The sequence below is a fragment of the Pezoporus wallicus genome, unplaced genomic scaffold, assembly GCF_028554395.1.
Source record: "Pezoporus wallicus isolate ANWC-B61680 ecotype Strahan unplaced genomic scaffold, APGP_CSIRO_Pwel_v1 contig_2492, whole genome shotgun sequence".
Classification (NCBI taxonomy): Eukaryota; Metazoa; Chordata; class Aves; order Psittaciformes; family Psittacidae; genus Pezoporus; species Pezoporus wallicus.
The window spans coordinates 2,812,246-2,835,732 of record NW_026637796.1 but is presented as its reverse complement, the minus strand read 5'-3'; the positions used below and the strand labels follow the sequence as shown (position 1 = coordinate 2,835,732).

At 38.0% G+C, this 23,487-nt stretch overlaps 2 protein-coding genes across 15 annotated transcripts in view; both read left to right on the top strand.

Moving 5' to 3' along the window:
• Window positions 1-23,487, top strand: part of CUNH4orf19 (chromosome unknown C4orf19 homolog) — a 267,441-nt gene that overhangs the window by 163,489 nt on the left and 80,465 nt on the right. The window lies entirely within an intron of this gene.
• Window positions 1-23,487, top strand: part of TBC1D1 (TBC1 domain family member 1) — a 92,212-nt gene that overhangs the window by 25,932 nt on the left and 42,793 nt on the right. For all 8 annotated transcript variants that reach the window (XM_057407608.1, XM_057407605.1, XM_057407607.1 and 5 more), the window contains exons 2-7: window positions 13,533-14,066; window positions 17,131-17,220; window positions 17,941-18,045; window positions 18,720-18,852; window positions 20,244-20,335; window positions 21,878-21,988. In XM_057407608.1, coding sequence (XP_057263591.1) covers window positions 13,533-14,066; window positions 17,131-17,220; window positions 17,941-18,045; window positions 18,720-18,852; window positions 20,244-20,335; window positions 21,878-21,988 — 1,065 coding nt within the window. The remainder of the gene's footprint in view (window positions 1-13,532; window positions 14,067-17,130; window positions 17,221-17,940; window positions 18,046-18,719; window positions 18,853-20,243; window positions 20,336-21,877; window positions 21,989-23,487) is intronic.

Here is a 23,487-nt window from a genome sequence, read left to right as displayed (position 1 = left end):
TGGTTATGCTTAATTTTTAAACAAGTTACAGTAACAAATCCTGGATGAATTAATGCATAAATATGAAATTTTAATAGGAGAGATTTAAAGTAAAATCTTCGTGAAAACACGGCTCCTGAGGAACAAGAGGGGAGGTTCAGGCACCTTTATCCTGTTGAAGTGGACTAGAGTGTTAACAACTGGGTTTCTGCTACCTGTTTTCTCTTGTGCCTGCAGATTTCCAAAAGGCCAAGCCAATATTTGCTGGCCAGATGTGTGAAAGCTGCACAGTGACCTAGATGAAGTCACCTGTAGGTTGCATCTACTTTAGCAAGTAGCATATAGTAACAGATTATTCAAGGGAAACTGCTGGTGCTGAGGATAGGTAGTGTACCTCATTTAAGGAAGTTGGTTTTACTTTCAGTTAGCCCTAACTTAGTGCTGTGACGCTTGTTTGCAGTGAAATGATCGCAAAGTGAAGGCTTAGTTCTGTTTAAATGGACATTGTGGAGCTGTTCAGTCACTTTGTGACAGCTCCACAATGCTGTCACACAAGAAGCAGATTGGGAGATTCCATTGTCAAACATATTCCTGGTCCAAATTAAAATAGTGTAGTCATAGCTATATAATACTTGAGAATCCAGTTAGAGAACCTGGACAAACGGCATATACACAGCTTTCCAGTAGATGGCCCTGATTCAAGGAATGGGGGACCATCAGAGAGGTTTTGTTTTGCTTTTGGCTCCTGCTTTGCAAGGATTTCAGGCCTGAAGAGGTTGTCCAGAGTTCCTGTGAGCTATTCTGCCTGCCATTAACTGAACCAGTGTGAAGAGAGTAAAAACATGTACTGCTTTCCATTTTCAGGGCAGCGTGCTTGGAAGTGCATGTGTTGATGGTTGCATTTAAGAAACAAAACTTCATCTTGGCTGAATATCTGGAAGCTTCTTCCCAGCTCAAAAGTTGCTGGCTTTGGATGTGGATGCTTCTCTTTGTGCCTTTACAGCATCATCACTGTAATCAAAAACATATGTTTTTTCCAAGGGGAACCTTTGATACGCAGTAACCAAACAGGATTTTCAGGTAGATATGTTGTGAAATTGCAGGTTTGGGGAGAAGAGACTACTTGCATGTAATTGCACAGGCACACTCCCAGCTACTGAAAATGGCACAGCTGAGCTGAACTAAACAGCCCCTTTTTCAGTCAAACATTTTGGGGAGTTTGTATGTTTATTTCAAAGAGCTCTGTAACCAAATATCTTACTTTTATTAGATCTTAGTATTTGCCTCTACATTTACTGGACCATTGGTCTGCTGCTATAGTACCAATAAGGTGAGCTCACTGCAGCGGTTGCCATGGAAATTTGGATGGTTAACACTAAATGTTTCATGCTTGTTTTATTCCTTTGAATGTTTTTATACCTTCCAATTTCCTCAGGTGCAAGCCATGCAGAAGGAGATTTGTAGAAGTGCTTTGGCGTTTTAGACAATTATGTACAAGAGGCCTGCCTTTAAAACTCTGATCACAGTTATCTAGAACATGAACCAAAAATATGTGTTGGAATTTCAGATTTTGGCTAAGTCCCACTTGGATCTGTAGGATTTAGCTTCTGTGGAAGCAATTGCCATTTCCATGTGACATGCAGTTATTGGAGGCTGACTTTTGTACACTTAAGAAAAATGTTCTTTTATATGGAAACACAGTTTATGGAGCTGATGGTATGTTTTGTTTATAAAGTGCAGAATTATACACAAAATTATTGTAGGTTGCTATAATTGTTACAGTTCAGGCAGTATTCTCTGTTACTTCTAAAGATTTGATAATGCTTTCATGTATGTTTAAAGAACAGCACCAAGACTTGTCTGTTAGGTGTGGCTGAAATATCAGCAGTCCTTAGTGCTGATAGAGTCTGTTGGAGGGGATAGAAGTTGGCATTGAAAGGAGTCTTGCCTCAAAATCTTTTTTTCCTTCCTTTCTTCCTGCTTCCCTTCAGCTAGTCTGTGTGCTTCATAGAACATCATCCTTGTATCGCCCTCCAGTTCTTGTGGAGATGCTGTAAGTCTGTGACATATGTGCTTTAGAAATGTTGTATACTCACCACACCCTTTTGGGCTTCCTCAGCAAGTAAGTGTTTAAGTATAGAATACTTTGGAAATATTGTGAAGGTCAGGATTCAGTCACTCTGGAAGGGGTGTAACAGCATAGTGTCCAGCTTAGCTGCAGTTCAGTGTTTGGTGCTTGTCTGTCTGATTTACCATTTTTCTAAAGGAATCCAGCCTTAAACTGAGGGAGAGAGTGAAAGAACAAAAAGGAATAGTGGAAAACTTATTGTTGGAAGAGACAGGGTAGGCTTAAAATAGCAATTTCATAAGAGACCAGATTCTGGCTTTTTTATGTGGGTATTGTTGTAAGTTGTGGCCAAATAAAGTACGTTGTGGATCAAATTTGGTATTTATTAAGTGGCAATACAAATGTATGGTAGGAGCTCCAGAAACACACATGATCTTGAGAATATCTTCCATTTTCAATCAGTCTGGCACTGTCTTCCATACTGTGGTTTTACTTTTTTTTCTTCCTTTTTCTCCTGTATTGCTTTCTTACATAGGAATGAAAAGAATATTGAGACTGAAACTCAAATTAATGAAGTTCTCTGAAGTTCACCTCTTGTTCATCAACTACATCATTAATATTTCCAAACTCCTTTCAGGCATTATGTAGGACTTTGTTACTAGTTGCTGTTACTGTGTTTATTTAAATGAACCAGATTATGCAGGTAAATGATCTGATTGCAGCTTTAGATAAATATTAGTAAGACTGTACTATGACTAATGGAGAAGGTACAGAAGGATGAATTTCAGCTGTTACTCTTTAGTTACTAAGGTTTTCCTAGATAAGCACTGCTTCTGAGACCAAGTAGCAGCACCTTCACAGGCCAGGTAATAGTGCTGAACTGAGCTATGGTTGAGATGTTGGCTATATGCTGAACAGAGATGACCAAAACAGTTGTTGGCACAGGCTGCAGATCTAGAGAGCTACCACTGTGGGTTTGTAGTGAGTTTGGCATGGGACATAAACGTGAGTATTCTTGTCAGCAGGGAGAACCGTCATGGCATTTTCATCATTTGGAGGCACTGCTAAAACTTCTCTTCTGGCTTCTTGTTCTTAGGTATTTCTGGGATGGCTTAGCTCTGGGGTGACTTCCAGGAGTGATCCCATAGCTCTATTTGTCTTGATGATGCCTTTTATCAATGTTTTGACAACTCTTCTCCATTTAGGCCTTAAAACAGTGTGCAGCTTTATCTAAAAAGGATATTGACATCTTGGGGTTTATGTTGGGACATGCAAATTCACTATTGACTGTCAACACAAGGAGCATGCTTGGGTGCCCTATAACAGTTAAAGTGGTAAGAGAACAGCCAGTGAAGATGCTAACATTCAAATGAAGATATGGGATCTGGTTAAGATGACCAAAAGCATGGACAAGTGCAGTAGTGCTACGTAGGATGGTATTGCAGGACTGCCAGACATAGGGTAGGTAGTCTGTAACCCTGCACTGCAGCTGATGTATTCCTATCATCCATGATGGCCTTTGCAGTGAAATGCAGTCCTGCAGGCAGTCTGTTAAGTGAACAGCACATTTTTCACATTGGTTGTCTTCTCTGAATACATTGTTAAATAACTTCTTAAGGTCTCTAGTATCCCATTGGTTTTCCTTTCTCTCCTCGCTTTTCTACCATGTTTATGTACTTAGTGCAGACATTCTGGGTTTCTTACAGTGACTTTCACAAGCACCTGATGTAAAGACTTACAGAACAACCATTCTATAAAAGCATTTTTTTCCAAGCTCTTTCTTTTTTCTCGCAAGATTTTTGTCAAATCTGGGTCTGAGAGGAAGAGTAGAATACAGAAAACTTGAACTTCTTAGCTACTGTAAAATTTTAAGAGGTTTGTCTTTTAACAAAAGGGAAGTAGAGTCTTGTTTGTCTATCATCAGCAGGAATTAGGAGGACTGACATTTTAGGACAATGATCCTTGACTCTTTGGAGTCCTTTCCTCCCTCTGGAGGCAGAATTGGTAGTTTCCCTAATGTGATCTGGCTGTATCGTAATAGAGGGGACCTTGAATAAACAGATTGCCCTTTTTTTTTCTGCCCAAAAACATTGCACTGATAGCTTCCAGTAAATGCAACATAACCTAAGGAAAACAATGTGTTTTCCACTGTCCTCAGTAACAATTTAGCAACTGTTTCCAAGAGAGTTAAAACGTGACCTATCCTGTTGTAGCTAAATCTCTTCACATAAAGCTGAATAGTTTTAATTCAAATTACATGATGAGTGTTTTAGTGTAAATAGTCCTTAGGAATCATAGGAAGTCAGTAAGCTTTCTGTGAGTTGTTTGTTTCAAAATACAGTTTAATTCTGTAGGTTAACAATTTCGTTATATGCTTCATATGTAGCAAAGGTCTTGCTAACAGTCTGAGAGCTCTTTAGGTGTATTATTCTTCTTCTTCCATTTGATTGAATGCATAGTACATTAGGGATGCCTAATGTACAGTAGCATTAAACTTCAACTTTATAAAACTTTAACCTATGTCAGTACCATAAAAGGTGTAGATGTTCTTAAGATGACTATTCATGTAGGAACCAAAGGCTGGCAAACACCTTATGTTCAAAGGAAGTTAATTTTCAGAAATACATACATTGTTATTTTGTGTGGTTTGCAAGGTATTTTAGGAAAAAAAATTACAAATTAGTATCAACTGCACTTGTGAATTTCATGAAGTAGGTAGTTAATTGACAAGTTTTAAAATCCCATTAAACCTTTTGATGATAGAGCATCACTAGAAGGCATAACTTAGAAAAAACCCACCAAAGCTCAAAAAATCCCTAGACATGAGAAACCATTTGCTTTACATCCGAAAAGGACTAAAACTAGTGAACTAAATAACTGCTTTTCTTAAGTGGAAGTTTTGGTAGTTTTCATGGGATGTTTAACCATAACTTTCCCATCCTGCTCTTCTGCGAGGTGACCTGTGGCAGCTGAAATGTACTACTACACACCAAAGCAGCAAATATCCATGAGCAAATCAGTTCACTGGCATTTTATACCAGTCAGGCAGAATTCTGGAAAAGGCTCATCAGCTTCTACACTCCAGTTCCATTGAGGCCTTTATGAGTGTAATGTTCCAAAAAGAGTCTTCCCATGAAAATCTTCTGCCCCCTGCCTCCCCCCGCAGTTCTAGGGAGAAGGACCCTCGGCTGACCCTTTCCTCCCGAAGTTTTACTGAGTTGTCAAAGAGATGATGTTTTACTCTATTGCAGGTAGAGCTAACTTACATGTCATGTCAAGCAAAAGTATTCATAGGATAATCCTCCTTATCCCTTGTGTAAACCTCAAGAATATATTTTGAGGGGAGGGGGGATTTTGACACACATTTGGATCATTTCTTGTTTGCAGTTGGATATTGCTAAAAGGACAGAGCAATTTCAGGCTTTGTATCATTTGGAAAGAAGTTGCATTCACTTCTGTCTGTTTTGTAGCTCTTCTTTTGCCAGTTGTACCAATTTTGGTAACTGTGACAGAAGCCTGAGAGCAAAGGAGACTGGGAGAGAGCCTGTCTCATATTGTACAAGTGGAGTTTAATCTGATAAATAGATGCCTTTTTTTTTTTTTTCCCCCAGAATGTTCTCAGTAACTCATTTCCTGTTTTAAATCCTGTTACTGCCTTTCAGTTAAAAAAACCACCAAACTACGAAGAATCTCCCCCTCCCCCAAGAAAAAACAAAACAAAACCCACCAAGAAAAAAGTCCTTGTCCCAAAAACTTTCAAATGTCATTGCTGTGTTTTTATAACTAAGAATAGGCTTCCTTCTGTTTCCCACCCCATAGCCTCCAACTCAGCCCCTAGGCCTGTCTCAACCCTGTGAAAGGAGCTGAATTCTACTCCCACACCCTTAAAAAAGGGATTTAATCTCTGTTGATAATGCATGAGCACAGAGGTTTCTAGCTATTACTTTACAACAGGTATTACCTCCTTGTAAAATGTGAGCCAGGAATCCTGCAGGTTTGACCAACTTTGAAGACGTTAATGTCTTCAGGTGCTGTTTTCATTTGTGAAATTATGTGAAAACTGAAACTAAAGATGGAGAAGATAACACTATGAAGATGTTAATGGGCTATTTGAAATATCTGTTGACTTGCTTTATTTCACAGTTCAGTTTATGGTCCTGAATGGAGGAACTGATGAAACAGGACAAGATAAAAAGAGTTTGTATTGTAAAGACAGGAGTGGGCTGGGGAAAATGAATTAATGAATGCCATCTGATAAATCTTCCAGGTATAGGGCAGAATATACAAATAGGTTTCCCAAAAGTAGATTTTGTAGGAATACCCCCTTCAGAGCCAGTCAGGTGCTGTTGCATTTGGAGGTATACTAAAACCCCATGGAGGACTTCCGTCAGCTGCAGTTTAGTTTTGGTTTATCCATTTTCATGGGGAGGTGTCTAAAAGTAAGCAGCAGTCTGGGACATGGTGGTTTATTTATGGGAAGTAGTCAGGTTTTGATGTATTTTGAGTTTCAAGGAAGGTATGTCTTGAGAGCGTGAGAAAGAAAACCTTAAAGTGTATCAGCAGCATGGTGCATCTCGGGGAGGAAGTACCACCACAAAACAGAGCAGTCCAGCTTCACTAGAACACTGGGTACAATTATGTTCTATTTCTGAGCTTGTTTACAATAACCTATAAACAGATTCTGCAAATATTGTTCTTTCAGAAAGAAAAGAAAACCTTTTTGTGCAACTTCAGATTGCCTGGAGTGCTCTCCAACTCACATGACTTGCAAAAAGTGTAACCTTTTCCATCTGGCTGAGGAGTCATGAGGAAGGTTCTTGAGCTGAGATTTGTCTATAATATTAAAAGGAATGTGATACCATGAAAGTTACAAACAGTACTCACAGAATCAGTCTGCATTACTTAGCAGTCTTTTGGAAGCAGCACCTGACTACCTGATGTTTGTAGGAAGTCTAGTCAACTTTATGGCTTTTTATGATGATGTGTAAACTGTAAGAGTACGTGTTGGCTACATGGAGCTCCATTCTTGGTGCTTACTATGTCAGAGTCATCTCAGAGGACATGAGTGTCACTCACCTACCATGCTCAAAGTCAAAAGAACTAGATTTAAACACATGACTCTTTTCTGCCACTTCGGGGTTTTAGTGAACTTTTGCTCATCAGCTTCTTACATACATACCTACAAAACTTGAGTCTTAGCCCCATCACCTTCGCTTATCCCATTCTCTGTATAGCACCTGTTTAAACCTAACCAAGTAAACTGCCCCTGAAAGTAGACACATGTATAATTTTTTTTTCCTTTCATAGGTCCATGGTGATATTATTCAGGCTTTGAGCTTTCCCTTATCAAAGTTGGAATGACATCCCTGCCTTGCCTTTGCAGGTCTGGTTTCAGGGTCCTTCCTGAGCAGCATGCCTGTGGTGTGGTTTGCCTGGTTGGCTGCTAGCCTGGCTGCCGTTCCCAGCCCTCTGATTGTGTTCTGACCTGTTCTCCTTTCTCCAAAGATCCACAGGTTCCCTGGTTAAATGAGACACTTAGTGCATTTTAGGTACTATAAAGAGAAATGAGTTGGACCAACATGCATGACTGGTGAAGCTGCAGAGAGTGGCACAGTTTATAGCTGTTTTATGAGTAGTGAGGATACAGCAGCAAAGTTTTGGATCATTTGTGCTGAGGTATGAAATCATGGAGCAAAGGTGAGCTGTCTCCCAATCCAACCACTGATCTTAAATACTTAAGGAAGTGTTGGTATTATTCTCACTTTTGCTTTATCCATCATGTATTTGTTATGCAAAGAAAAACTGATGGGAGTTTACTATGGATGGTCATCATCCAGGAGCTGAAGAAACTAATCTTTCTGCCTTTGTCTGGATTAAATCTGGTTTGAAAGTGGCTTTGTGGGAGGAATAAATGTCAACAAATAGCAAAGGAAGAAAGCTAATAATTAAAGTGTATCATGGAACTGCTGATTACAAGTAAAGGGGTGAAACTTCGGACAATGAGAATTGAGCTTAATGGCTGGAAAAAGTCTGCAAGGTGTAGGAGGCTGTAGAGCAGTCTCTAAGCAAGATAATAGAAGAAAAAAAACCTGTGAGGACTGTTGAGATAAGACATGAGTACAAAAGGTCTTTCACTAAACTGTAAATGGGAAAGTTTATAATTCTTTTCTACCTTGAATTTCTACTAATCCCAAGGAAGAGGGAAATTCTGTCACCTTTAGAACTTTTTTTTTCTTCAGTAGAAGAGCAAAACAATAAAGACTGTAGGTTTGTCTGGAAACTTTTAGTTCATTCTTTGTTTAAACTAGTAGGCAAGATTCAGTCTCAGCTGATAGTGTCTTGCTCTTATTTTTTCTGGCAGCTGTAGGTTTCCCATGGGGAAGAGGAGGTTCTGGGGTCCCCATTGTTGGAGTTACTTAGAATTCAGGTGGATGTGACCCCCAGTGTCTCGTCGAAGTTTGAAGTTGGATCTAACTTGAGAGTTTGTCTTGCTTTATGTGGGGGGCTGTGCTCTCAGAGGTTACACCCAAAGATTTTATGCAGTCTTTTAAAAATGCAAATAAATACTTTGCTGTTTCATCTTTTTATAAATGTTTAATATCTCTCAAAAATGATTTTCCTTTCTTGTGTTCCACTACTTTTACAAAGTATTCCATGGTTATAAATACCTTATGGGTGACAGAAGTACTGCTGTCTGTCCTGTTAGAACTAGATGTCTTCTCCCAAGATACATAGTTGTAGACCCTGTTTTTCCTGTAGCAGCACTCTAGTAAAATGGAGGCAGAAAGGTATTAACAGCAAACATCATATTGACTTCTTGACATATTTTATTGAGCCTGCTATGGTCAGGAAAAAAGGCACGTAAAGCCACTTAAAAATAATTCAGATGTCTTCTCATTCTTGAGTAGGCAGGCAAAACTCAATCAAAAACATCTACTTGTTTCAAGAGCTTTGTGAAAGATTTTTGAGGCTCTGTTCTTGTGAGGCCTTCTCTGAGGTTCAGCTCAAGATCTGACCCTAATGGTTTTCAGTCTCCCAAGAATTCATGGAGTTTATTGTGTAAGACTAATTCCTGATAACTCTCAGATCTGTTTTATATTAAATAAAGCCACCTGCTCCTTTAAAATAATTCAGTCTGTGCTTGAGACCTTCACTGCCTTATGGAGAGACTTGTAGGTATAAACCCTGCACAGCATCTAATGTTTGGTTGGTTGTTTTTTTTTTTCCTGAGCCCTGGCTAGTTGATGTGTTAACAGTTCTTTTTCTGTGGCATGCTTTGCTTTCTTATCTAGTGTGTATTAAAGAAACGGGCAATCATGTTTTTTTAGTCTGCCCTTATTTACCAAAAGGCAGCTGTTGCACTCAGCTGTTCCTGAGCTTTTTTCGTTAGAATAGTTTCTCACGCTTTCTCAAATACACTGAGAGGCTAAAGGCATTGATATCTTACTATATGTTTGTATGTATACTTTCAGGGTGACTCCTGGTTTCATGTAACTGTTTCTGTGAAGGGAAAGAGCTATTCTTTCTTCTTCAGGTGCAGCAAATCTGTGCCTGTTTAAAAATTACTGCCTTCTCTCATGATTTGGTTCATGGCATAGAAGCTGTTTGTCTTGTAGCAGACTAATGTGAATTAGGAAGTTCTAGATATTGGTTTCTGTTTTGCTTGATTACCCAAGAATCAAGTCACAAGAATACTCAGCATTTCATTTCCGTGCTTTGTCTCTGCAAAATAAATATTCTCATTGTAGCAGAAATAGCATGGCATACTTAAAAAAAAAAAATAAATCACAGCAGTCCACTGTTAGTTTTAAGGGTTATAGACACATTTTTTTCTGTATCTAATTCAGACATTCTAAATGCAGAAACATTTCCTAATATATTTCAGTTGTGTCTTCTGTTCACCAGTCCTCTTGGGCCCAGACTGAGTGATGAGAAGGTAATGTTCTGTGTTTAGTAAAGTTTCATTGTTGCTTACACTGTTGTTCTATACTTAGTTTTGTGGGCTTAGAGAAATAATTTTAGGTCATCAGCAGTTGTTTTTCTGATTACAGAAATAATCTTTATCCACTAATTACATATTTATACTGAGAATCAAGTCTAAAAACAGTTAAGAATAGAAGTAGGCGAGAAAAGAGAATTTGTGTGGCAGGAAGAAATTGTATGCATGTGCAGCAGTCCTTCCCCACTGTCTTAGCAAGTTCAAATTGGTAGACACCAACCTCCTGTATGTCTGTACAGGAGATGTTGGTATCTACGTCACCAGGCTGAGATGGGATGAGGCCTCTGGAAGTCACCTCATTCAGCCCCCTGATCAAAGCAGAGTCAGCTAGAGCACATTGCTTAGGGTCATTTCCAGTCAGAATCTGCATACCTACAAGGGTGGAGACTGCAATCTCTGGGTAACCTGTGCCAGCACGTGGCCACCCTTACTATAAAAAAAGACTTTCTTATGGTCAGGAAGAACCCCACAACCATTAAGTTAATTCAGGAACAATTTGATTCTTGCTCCTTCTTGATACAAATTGAAGAGCCATAAACCTGATTCAGTTTACATCTTAATTAATTCCCGGAGGTTTGCAGAGATGTGGTTACTGTTTGCCCAGTGGCGTGCTGTTTAACCTGGAAAAATTCCAGTTGCGGTTAATAAACATTTGCCAGGATAGAGCCTATATTGTTTATATTAATAATTTGACAGAATTATAAAATATTTATGTATTTATTTACATTTCACAGGTGTCCTCTTTATGTCTCACCCTCTTTATTTAAACTAGTGTTTACTTTATCTTCACATACTGAGCATCCAAGTTTGCTGAGAGTGCCAGATTCAGAGGATGCAGAAGAGCCTGTGGATTCTTAGTTTTTAGATGCTTGCATAAAAGACCTGTAAATGTACAGGTAAATTAAAAAAGCACAAATCCTGATCAGGCCAAGAACAGTTCCAGGGAAATATCTATCTCATTCATCGTAGCTTTTTTATACTAATGGAGATTAAAGTTTAACATGCTTAAGGGTCAGAGGAAAGTGAGGTGACGATTTGCTGCTTCTGCTGTAGCAGTAGTACTGCATCAGAATGTAATAAAATTATAATCAGAAGTAATAAAATTATAGTAACAGGCTGTGGGTTTGGTTGTTCTAGGGGGGTTTTGTTGGTTTTTGTTAACAAGCAGGAACAGAGGAGGCAGTGTTTTTCAGTACGTGTAGCACGAAAGCCAGCTGTTACTTCCAAATGACGTAATTCAAGCCTTAGCATATGTGAAAATAAATAATTAAATACTCCCTTTGGTTTTCATCAACAGGCCTCCTAGGTCTTTTCAGACCTGAAGCATATTAACTACTGCAGTCATTCTCTGTGATATAGCGTCTTTCTCTTACTCTGTCTATGAAGTCTAGCCACTGCTGAATAGCAATTTTGTCAATGTCCAAGGTGTTTGATAACAAAAGACATTAAAGAAATCAAATTCAATAACTACACATCTGTGATGGATCCCTAATGCCTTGTCTGGGCTTTTAGCTCAGCTATAAGCCTTGTAGCACCTGTGCTGCTGGAAACTATATAGTTGTCCGCATGGGTTGTGCTAGCTAAGATAGTGGCACCCTTTGCCTGGGTGAGAGGTGCTGTTCCTGGCTTTAGGAAAGTGAGTGTTTTCCAGAAAATACCTCACTCCTTTGCTGTCACTTCTGCAGCCTTGGCAAAAGCAGAGGTGGGATTGCAGGTCTCTCTGTATTCCAGGCAACTTGGAAATAAAATTGCCTGTGGCTGGTGAGACAGGACACCCCCACAAGAGTAAAATGTGTTTATTAGAAAATGTTAAAGCAGTTGCACTTGAAATATGGGTAGAATAAAGTTTTATGTTTCACTGTCATCCTGATACATTACGCAACTAAAAATTGGGTCTTTGAAGGAGTACAAGGTAGGTAAAACTGAGATGAGCCTTGAGCTCACAGTGGCTTTCTAAAAGGTTCATGACATAGCTGAGACTTCTGAAGTCATGACCCTGTTTTCTTACCTCTGTCTTTGGTGAGTGATAAGCTCATGACTCATTCCTTGCACTCAGGGGTGAAGTAATGTTTCCTGTGTTGTCTGTCTGTCTTATTTTATAATCTGTTACTTATTCTCTTGAATCCACTAGCTCTATGTGTGTGTATGCTTATCTATTTATCCATATCTATATATCTGTGCTTCCTTGTCTCTAAAAAAGTCCTACTGAGGTCTTTCTGAGCACCCAGAATATAACCATTCAGTTTTCACTGTTCAGCCTTTTTTTTTCCCCTTGGAGTCCTTTGCTGTTTCTGCCATTGGTTTATGTACATTACTGCATTATGCTTAAGGCATGGATAACCATAGAAATGTCTGGGAAAGACAGAGATCATGTCTCCGAAGCATTGTTTTTTTTTAATGTTTGGGGATGCTTTTTCTCATAGAGGATGTGGTTCTTTTGGGTTTCTGTTTTAGTCTGCTGCTCTCAGACTTCTTTCTGTATTATCTGCAACCAGCTACTTGTAAGCAAGCAAGCTCCAACTGATGCTTGACAGAGGATATTTGTTTTGTCAGGAAACTGGCACACTTAACATGGATGATTTTTTTTTTTCCTCAGAGTAATTTGGGGAAATTAAAAATTTGGCAGAATTATATGTTGTAAACATAGATGGTAGCCCTGCATTTGTCATTACAGAAGCAGCACAGGCTGCAGAAGAACTGTAATATCCTTTGGCTAGTCAAAACCAAAAACCAAGCATCAGCCCCACAGCAGTTTAACAGATAACATATGCATGTTCCCATCTTACAACCACATCAGAAACTGTGACTGTTTAATTTTATTTAATATACTTGTAATTATGCATTGGATATATTTTAACATCTGTGGCTGCAGCAGACAGATTTTAGAGTATCATCTAGGATGGTAGAATAAAAATGAAACCTAAATTAAGGAATGTTTCCTTGGAAAACACACCTATTTACAGTTAAAAAAAATAAAATCCCAAACACCAAACTGCAATAACAAGGTAATATGCTATTATGATGATGAAAGCAAATTTACAAGAGACTCAGTAACATGAATGCTTGAATAAGAGAAAGGAGTGAAAAATAACAGATTGCATAACTTTCCCAAGTAATTAGTCAGTAGCTTCTCTCATACTTTCTGAAGTATTTTTCATTTTGAGTTTGAATTTGTCACATTATACTGGTTCCTTCAGGTGCAAAAGTTTTACTGAAAACATAGTGTATTGGAGATGAAGCTCTTTTGACAAAGCACTGGTGATGGTGAATTCCTGGCAGGGAGACAAATGGTCAAATAGTCAGTGTTTTAACTTTTATAATGTGCATGTTGGACAAATACAAATCACTTCAACTGGTCTTTCAGAAAGCAAACCCAAATTAGCCATCCCAGAAAAATAACAGCAGGAAGCACCTCTTAATATTGTGACTTGTTTGTCATAAACAACCAGATGCTAATGTTGTGTATTTTTTTTTCCTCTCTTCTAGGTGCCTGAGATCATAAGTTCTATTCGACAAGCTGGAAAAATTGCTCGTCAGGAAGAGTTTCAGAGTAATCTCTCAGATGTCGAAGACCCTTTTGCCAAAAAGTTTGAGGTGCTGTTCTGTGGACGGGTGACAGTAGCACATAAAAATGCACCTCCAGCACTCATAGATGAATGCATTGAGAAATTTAATCGTGCAAGTTGTACAAAACAATCAGATTGCAACTCATCATCTCAACAACATGAAACTGCCACTAACTTTGGAGGCTTCTCTTTCAGCGACAGATTTCGGTCTGTTTTCCAGCCCTTGGTCAGTGAAGAGGAGGAGAAAAGGCCAATTAGGAAATCCTTTTCCCAGCCTGGGCTGCGTTCCTTTGCTTTTAAGAAGGATTTGCAAGAGGGAAGCCAAAGGAGTAGCAGCTTTGTCAGGTCTTTCGAAGAAGACGCCATTTCACTGAACCTAAAAAGTCAACTCGTCTATGGACACAGTGTTGTGCAGCCAACAGACATTGCAGAAAACCGGACAATGTTGTTTACGGTAAAGCAAAATTTGCAGCTTTTGGTGCTTTCTCATCTCGGAGTTTGGAGTGGCAAACACCAAAGCAGATGTTCTGACAGATGGCTGTTACTTCTTTTAATAACTTAATTGCAATTACCACAGCTTAACTTAAACGTGCCTATTTCTCTAGAAAGCATTGCTAGTCAGTGTAAATTGTTTTACATAGTCAAAATCAGTTTATATTGAATAGTTTAAAACAGCACTACCTGTAATATTTGGCTTCTAAGAACAGCTTTTAGAAAGCTGCAGCAAGTTAGTAGGTAGCTATACAATTGCAAAATGGTATGTACAGTTACACTAACTAGTAACAGCAGAAATAAATTTCCAGGTGAATGAGTTAACTGTAACTAGAGCAGAAGGGCCAAACCATGCCCGGGGGCTAGTAAACTCTATGTCCTGTGATAGGCAGCATAATTCATGGAGGTGTTCTGCTGCCAACATGCCTGGGTAATGGTGGAGTAGTGTAGTAAGTTCCTAGACTACTCCACACCTGCCTCTACTGCAGGCCTACTTTTGTGTGGCTAGCAATGCCTTGCCTTGATAGGTGAGCAGCAAAATAATTTTTTAAGACCTGAGAAGTAAAGAATGTTATTTGCTTCTCTTACAATCCTCTTGATATATAAGTTATGTAACATTTTATATATATATCTTGTATCATGTGAACAGAATGCAAGCCTGGAGCTGGTATTGTGATCGCTGGCTAAGATCATCTTGGATCTGTCAGCTGCTGTTGGGGCTGGGAGGTTTTAAGGACAGCAGCAGAGTGGAGTGGGTGCAGTTACAGCAGGTTTTTTGGAGGAGGGGAAGAGAAGCATTGCTTTTAAGTGTTATGTCTGTAAAAGGTAACACACAAAAAAAGAGGCATAGTTAGCTATACCTGTTTTAAAACTTCTGGTTAGTTGTGGCAGGCTGGCATTAGAGAGAGAAGTGGAAGAAAGTGGAGAGAAATTTTATGCCACAGTAAAAACAATTCCATGTTTACTTTCCCTGAGCATGTATCTCACACAGAAAATATAGACAACCTTTATAATAATGCCTAATTTTTAAACAATTCCTGACTTCATTATTCATTTGTGGCACATGCTATAGGGATAGGGACATTATTATAGATGGACTGCTCAAAGTCCAGATCTTCTTAATCCAGTGAGTGCATTTTTAATTTGTATTAAATAGATGCAACAGCTCTCAAAGACACATGCAGCTTCAGCCTGAATATAATGTCAGTCACCTGCTGACAGGCTCATTTCCCAGTTGTGAGGTTCTGCTGATCTGCTTTCTATCTTGGGTTGCTTTTTGCCTGGGAAAATATTGTTTAGAATGCACAGTTGTATTCTTTTGCTATTCAGTTGGTGTAAATTTAGCTGAATATAAGGAAGTGAAGTAACTGTGGTTTGTACCTCTGGTATCCACAAGTTCATGGCAGAGCTGAGTTTGTTGGTTAGCCATCCCCCATGGTCAGCAGGTTCTAAGTAATGGTATGCATGCAGTGTGCACAGGTCAATCAATTGCTCATCAGTTTGCGTATGGCTACGTATTAAGCTCTAACTCCATCAGGAGTTCATCAGGAGGGAAAAATTTGTTTGTATTTTCACAGTTAAAGTTCTTCCTTGGATCTTATCCAGGACTGCAGCAGAGGTTAGTTGGTGTATGAGGTGTGAAAAACATTACCTGCTGACTCTCCCCACCGTGTCCAGACAGTCCAGATTTGGTGTCTCCTCCTGAAGAACTGCTTTCCTACCCAATTTCTTAGGATTTTTTAAATTCATTTTAGGCTTTTCACCTGGCTGTGCCCTTTTTTTTTTTTGGGGGGGGGGGGGAGCATGGGCGGGGAGAAGGGGTGTGTTGTTGGGCTCTGTTTTATTTTTTTTTTCCTTTGTTCTGTTGGCTTCAAATGATCCCTGCTGCCCTGGGACCAAGTGTGAAAGGAGTATGTGGGGCTGAGCTAAGGGAGGGGAAGGCAGCAGCAAGCAGGAGGGGGCTGCTGAGTAAGTGTTGGAAGGAATAACCCATGAGCACACACGAGGTCAGCCTGGGGACAATACAAGGAAACCAACAGGGGGTTGGGGAAAATCATTGTGACTGGTTGAAGTCAAAGAAGAGGTGGAAGGTGACCATTTTTAGACACACACAGGTGTGGCACATCTCACTTTATTCATACACAGGATTTCCACCTTCCTTAAGAAATTATGGATATATTGGTGCTTCTGATGTTTTTATGTGCATCTTTTGGGATTTGGTAGTGGTTGAAGCTTCAGCAGGTTTGTTATTAAGTCACACTCCTGAATGTATTGCGATTCCACCCATCTTCCCTAAAAGATGATATAAGACTTGTCCTTTGCAGAATTTTTGATGTGCTAGAAAATATGAGGAATTTAAATTCTATCTGTTAAAATGGTACAAAGAAGCTGAAAAATTGAAAACAGCAGTTTCACCTTAAAAATGCCCTTCTGCCATCAAAAGTTAGCATGAGCTTTTGGGTCACTGCTGTACAAACAGCCCACAGATTAAATTAAAAGTTAGAAAATGGGCTCCAGTAAGCTCATTTTGTATAGTTCAAGTTAAAGCCTTTAAATTAAATGGTATTTATATCTTAAAAAAATAAATGAAAGCCTAAAAAAAAAAAAATAATCAGGTGGAATATAGGTAGAGGCACGCACTTGGACTTAAAGTTTAGGACCATCTTCACTAATTAGCTTTTTGGAAATGTGGTATGTGCCAAGACTGCAGAAAATAAGAAAAGGGAGTGTGAGTGTATTTTCTCAGTGCAAACTAAGTTATTTATGGTATAATATTACTCTCATCTAATTAAAATCTCAGTCTCTTGTCTTGTGAAAGTAAATCTTAATTCAGTAATGTGGAGAGCTCTGAATGCCAAATCAGTGTTGTTTCAGTATTTTTGCTTTCTCTGGTAAGAATACGCTGATTGGTCTAAATATGCAGGTAGAAAAAATAGAGACTTATATCCAGGAAACATTTTATAGCGAGACAAAAGGAAGTGTAATGGTATTTATTATCATCTTGATTTTTACTTTGCTCTTTTTAGATTGGCCAGTCTGAAGTTTACCTTATCAGTCCTGACACAAAAAAAGTAGCAATTGAGAAAAGCTTTAAAGAAATATCCTTTTGTTCTCAGGTAAGAGTGCAGTGTATTCTCTCTGTTTTTCTTTTTTTCTTTTTTTTTTTTATTTTTTTTTATTTTTATATTCTCCACTTGTAAATGTTCACATACTCCTTCCAGCAATTAAAAAACCTTCTTAGCATTTTGCCAGGATGTAATGTTTATCTACTGTTGCGGGTTGCTTGTACCTGAATTTGCATGCCTTTAGGGAAAATAAATGCTTCCATGTGTGATCTTTAAGTCATATATTAAATAATTTTCTTTTTTTTTTTTACTAGCCAAGCTTTTTTTTTTTTGATTAAAAAAATGTTTATCCATTTTTCACTATTGCTTTCATTTGCTCTTAGAAATGTAAAGCAATTGTTGACCACTTAAGCAAAAGAGAAGAAAAACAGAGTGAACTTTTTGCCCCCCTGGTAAAATACTTCTTGAATAGCATTTATTCATCTCTGTAAGTGTTTTCCAATGGATCTATTAAAAAAAAAAAAAGGAAAAAAATCAACAAGAAAACCCCACCAAAACCAACAAACAACCTTAGGCTTAAGTGAAGTTTAAGATTCATGAAGTAATAGAATAGATTTTTAATGGCCAGATGACTTTAATGTAGCTGTAACAGTGATATGGGACCTACCTGTAATGCTGTTGGGCCTTTCATGCTTCTGTTACTTGAAGAAATACAGCCACAAAACATTGAAAGTACATGTGACTGCTTCATTACTGTTATTTTTGAACTAGGGAATTAGACATGTGGATCACTTTGGGTTTATCTGCAGAGAGTCTTCAGAAAATGGAGGCTTCCACTTTGTTTGCTACGTGTTTCAGTGTACAGATGAAGCACTGGTAAGTGCCTAATGGAACAGTAGGCCCTAAAAGTCTTCTGTTGCTCTATGCTCTTTGTTTTGCTGAATGTCTTTAAATCCCGCTCTGCTTGGAAATATAATTATTTCAAAAATGTAACTAACATAGCAGTCTAACATAAATGTACTTTATAGTACATAGTACTAACATAAAAGTATTAGCATGTATGTTAGTACATAATACTAACATAAAAGTTACTAAAATGCAACTGACATAGCAAAGGAATTTTAATTTGCTTTCAAGGCAGAAGCTTAAATCCCCTTTAAAATCCAGTAAAGCTTCCTTTAATTGCACAAAGTTAAGACTGTATTCCTCTTTTTGGGAAGAGGATTTCTTCATAGTGCACCCATTCAGAAAATCAGGACTACACTGTGCTCTAGGTCAGGCTAGTGCATCACAACTGCAGTAAGCTTTTTTTATCACAGACAACAGTCATAAAATTAGGTGGCCTGGAGAGATATCACTTCACAGTAAGTTTTGTCTTCCCTTTGTGTTTGTGTGTGGAAATGACAGGGGAACAGCTTTTCTTTTTAATCATAACCACATTCCCAAACAAGCATCAGTATCATTCTAAAAGACTGTTGTGTTTGTGTTAAGGAAAACAGAAGCTCAGTGGAAGAGTGAAATTCTGTTCTTTTGCACTCTACTCTTTTCAGGTTGATGAAATCATGATGACATTGAAACAGGCTTTCACCGTAGCTGCTGTGCAACAGACTTCCAAGGCACAGCCCCAGCTCTGTGAAGGATGTCCTATGCAAAGCTTGCATAAACTCTGTGAAAAGATAGAAGGTGAGGTTTAAAAACTTCCTAGTTGAATATTTCTTCAAGTAATTTTACTGGGGGACAGTCTCACATGTTAAACTCTATGGGAATGAATGCTTAAAAAGAGCCTGAAACTTGGGATGGAGGGTTGAAAGCCAGTCTTTTTATTTAGCAGACTGCAATGTCAAGTTATCTGTAAGGTAATAAGAATTTTCTAAAGAAAAGTTAAACTCCTTTCTTATATTTTAGTTGAATTTTTGAAAACTCATCGAGTCTAAATATTACTGAATTGCAGCTAGCATGGCTCTATTAGCTGCATAAATGCTGAAAATTGCAGGTAAGAAACTCCTTAAGAATATATCCTGCAATAGCTTTGACCCCCTGTCCTATGGAATCCACTTAAATACCAGCATTACACTACCATAAACATGAACCAAGCAGTATGCCCCTTCATGAAAATGCAGCAGTTAAGAGTTGTAGGTGTTACAAGAAAACAAGTTGAAAGGAAAAAAAAAAAAACAAACAAAATCTCTTTGCATTTCAGCAAATTTCACAGTTGGATTTTATTTGTTTAAGTAATATCTTGAGTGAATAAAGGGCAACAGCAGCTTGTCAGATCACATGACCGTAGCTTGTTGGACTAAAACCTATCTAGTATTAATTTGATGAAACTGGAGAACTTCCAAAAGTACTTTTCACTCTATTTTTGTATCAACTACTATGATTTTTGAGTAATTTCTTAAAGGCAAAGGATTCTTAATGCCTTTAATCATGCCATCTGGTTAAATATATCATCTGCTTCTGAAGGAGAAACGCCATGATCAGAAACTGAAGTACAAAATACTGTTGATGGTCTGTTCTTTTTCCACAGAAAATAGAGGAAGGGGAATTAATCCAGGATGAGAGCAGTAAAAATAATCTGAATGAGAGAGCAGTCTGCTTTAGACTGTCCCTCAGTAAATGTTGTCAGCGAGAGGCACAGCAAGAAGTTTACTAGTATGCAATAAATTTACTCTTTTTCAGAAGAGGCTAGGGTATACAAATTGGAGAAAATCAATGGAAATCATATTTATACCGTTAGCAAAATCTAAGTAGTACTGAAGAAACCACCAGCAAAGCAATCTGCTAAAATGCAGTCAATTGTGGGTTTATTTTATCTTGTGTGATAATGGAATCTTCAGCTAAGAGTATAATCCTGGTCTGTGCTCAGTAAATCTCCTTGTTACAGGGTTCATGTCCCTCATTTTAAAGACATGAGTTCACTAACAGCTTTAAATTAACCAAGAGTTCTTTCTAATGCCCCATTATGAAATCACTGCAACGGGTCAGCTCAAATAACTGACAAGCATATTTATGTTGATTGATTAATTCTGACAAATATGACCCTGTGATTTGTTCCTTTTTATTCTTATTGGCAGGGTTACACCCTTCTAAGACTAAATTGGAACTACAAAAGCATCTAACAACACTAAATAACGAGGAGCAGGCCTCTGTTTTTGAAGAGGTTAAGGTAAACTCTGTGTTTTCTACAAGATTTTAAAGCAATTGATGTTTTTGCTAACATCAGCATTAAGCACTGAAGTTGTGGGTGTTTTTGTGAATTATCTTCATTTAATAAACTGTTAATCACCTTGTGCTTTAATTTCAATATCATTATTTTTTAGAGCTGTTAAAAACTTGTCCTTTTATAACCATGTCTCATTTTACTCGTTTTTCTTCTGCTTTCAATGAAAAGAGTTGACTTCTTGCTGAGTAAAAATGCACACATTTTTTGTGGGTGAAAGCAAAATAACTTACATTGTGAGAACTTTCAACTGTTAACTTGACCAAACAAAATTACTGTAACATTCCCAGATCAAAAGAATTCCTGCTTAAAATTTATCCTTGATCTTAATACTTGTCAAACTAACTAAAAAAGTTTAACTTTCTATCTTCTGAATCAAATCCATTTTAGCACAGAGGAAAGCATAGTGGGTGTAAGACAGATGAACATTGTAGGAAATGTCTTTGGGATTGGCACACTATTGAAGAACAGGGAATTTCAGACTCTTTAAAAATAATATTTCCTTCCTCTCTTGAGTCATTTCAGTCTCTTTGTGTGTTTCCTTGTGGCAGTTTATCATCCAATACCAAATTTGGAAGTTAACTCTGTGGGACTGATTCCATGACCTAAGTAATTTCTTAGTATATAGTAGCTAGCTGGCACTGTTGCCTTTTAGTATTCTGTGCACATATTAAAGCTCTGAAGCTTCTAGTAGTCACAGGAAACTGTTAATTGATTCTGATGAGAGTCTGCAAATGTTTAACTTGGTCAAACCAAGGGTATGTCTCTCCTGTCTGCCTTTTTCAGCTGATTTTTTTGAGTTGGACTGCCTGAAATTTTAGTTGTAGCATTCTCAGAGTTCCGTATGTTGTAACCATGATTTGCATTTTTCGATAACTGTCTTTCTAAAGATATTTTTATTAATCTGATGTGCTTTCTTGGCATTACCTAATTCATAAGTTATCCGCTGCATTACATCAGTAGTGTTAGAACAGCATATACTTTTCAAAAGTTAGGTTTCTGGGATTAAATTCTATAATAACTTGTTCTAAAAATATTTTCATTTACAGTAGTTCAGATCTAAATAGAATGCAGCAGGGAAACATATGTTCACCCTGTGCACTGATTTTTAAAATACCTGTGTCATTTCCTAAAACTGAAACGTCCAGTGAGGTTTTCTAGCAGAAGGGTTTTGCAGCAGAACCACAGTATTTTGGTTTTCTTTACATCAAAAACAGATTGGAAAAATATTTTTTATGTCTTAATATGCTTCTGACAATTTAACACCTCCAGAGCTGTCCATGTAAATTATGCTGTGTATGAAATGAGGTCAAGTGTTCTTTGGCTGGGACACTGGTGTCCTCTGGTGGACTGGAGTAGTAGCATTAACAAAGTTAAACTGGTTCTTACCTTAGTGATGTATTGACAGTGGCAAGATGAAAAGAATAAATATTTGCTAACTGTTATAAAAATGTATAATTACTGTGCTTGTGGTGTTTTCAATTAAAGAAATTAAGACCAAGGAATGATCAAAAAGAGAATGAGTTGGTTATCTCTGTTTTGAGAAACATGTATGAAGAAAAACAGAAGGACCATGTCCATGTTGGAGAAGCAAAACAGGTAAGTAAGTAATCACTAAGTTTTAGCTTGTGTAAGGAGGATCCATCTTTAAAAAAAAAACAACTCCATTCCATTTTTATATCTTTCCAAAGGCAAATTTCCATTACTTGCATTTTGGAACTTCAGACTGTCGGGAGCGGTGAACACTGGCTTTGCTTATGATTATTGTTCTGTGCCACAACAGGCATATCTGATTTTGAGGTACTTAGTACAGTCTGATTTCAGGCCTAGGAGATAAGTATGCAAACAAGGTAGACCACTGATCTGATTGTTGCTTTCTTATCACTGCAATGAAAATTCATTGTGTGTGAGAGAACGAATTTGTAATTGTTCTCAGATAGTCTGTGTCATTTGCCATCCCACTGTCTGTATGAGTCGGTGTCCTGACAAACAGAAGGGATTTGATTCTTGATAAAGATTTACATTTACTTAATAGCTGGAAGTTACTTCTTGTGTACAAACCACCGTTTGAAGTGGCCTCAAGGAGGAGTAGCTGAGTAGGATTGCTGCAGAAACCACATCTGCAAGTCATCCGTTTCTGCAGAGCTGTGTTACCTTTCATTCTGTATCAGGTTGTATCAGTGCTGTTTAATTAGCTATTTATACAGCACAGTTAAGATTTTTCAGAAGGGATTAGTGATTTTGGATGCCTTGTTTTGTGACTAACTAACTAACTTGAGACACATCAAGGATGTCTGTGTTTAAAAGAGGATCAGCACCAGTTCTCTGAAAACTTTCGGTTCCAGTTATTTGACCCTTTTAAAAATCTCGGCTGTCCCACCACTGCTGGCTGATAATTTCAACATGATGACTGCTGTTGTCCATTTGTGATATAAACTAGCAAGTAAATATATGGAGTATAATGAGACCCAGAAGAAATTTGGGACATAGCAGCAAGTCTTTATTTACTGTTTGTTCACTTTGCTAATCTCTTCTTTATGGCTTACTGGCTAACTATTGACCTCCCTGAGGAAGTAGTAAGAACCTTTGCATGTTTTGTTCTGATTTTTTGCCTTGGGCATCTCACCAGAAATATGCTTTTAAGAAAGGAGCATTGTAGTTGTGGTATGACAGGAAGAAACATTGCCTGAGTTCCTCTATCATTGTACCTGAAATATTTTTATTTGGTCTAATGCCAGCCAATTATCAAATAGTTGTCAGTCATGAATGGCTTGGAAATAGGGATATAGGAAGCAAGATAATATCTTGATATGTCTTCTGTGTGATTTGAAAATCCCTAAGGCCTGTTGCAGTCTGTTTACTCAGTTTCTGGAACCAAAATTGGTTAATCTCACATTTGCAAAGATGCCAGTGCTTTAACAACAGAGTTGACTTGCCCTTAGCCCATCATTTGTCTTAGCACAACATTTTATATTTACTCTGATCATTTATCTCCAGCACTGTGTAATAGCAGATACCTTTGAACATGTGTACACTGGCAGTGTTATTTGTCTCAGCAATTATTAACCTATAACACCCTGATGTCCTTGTTCCCTTCT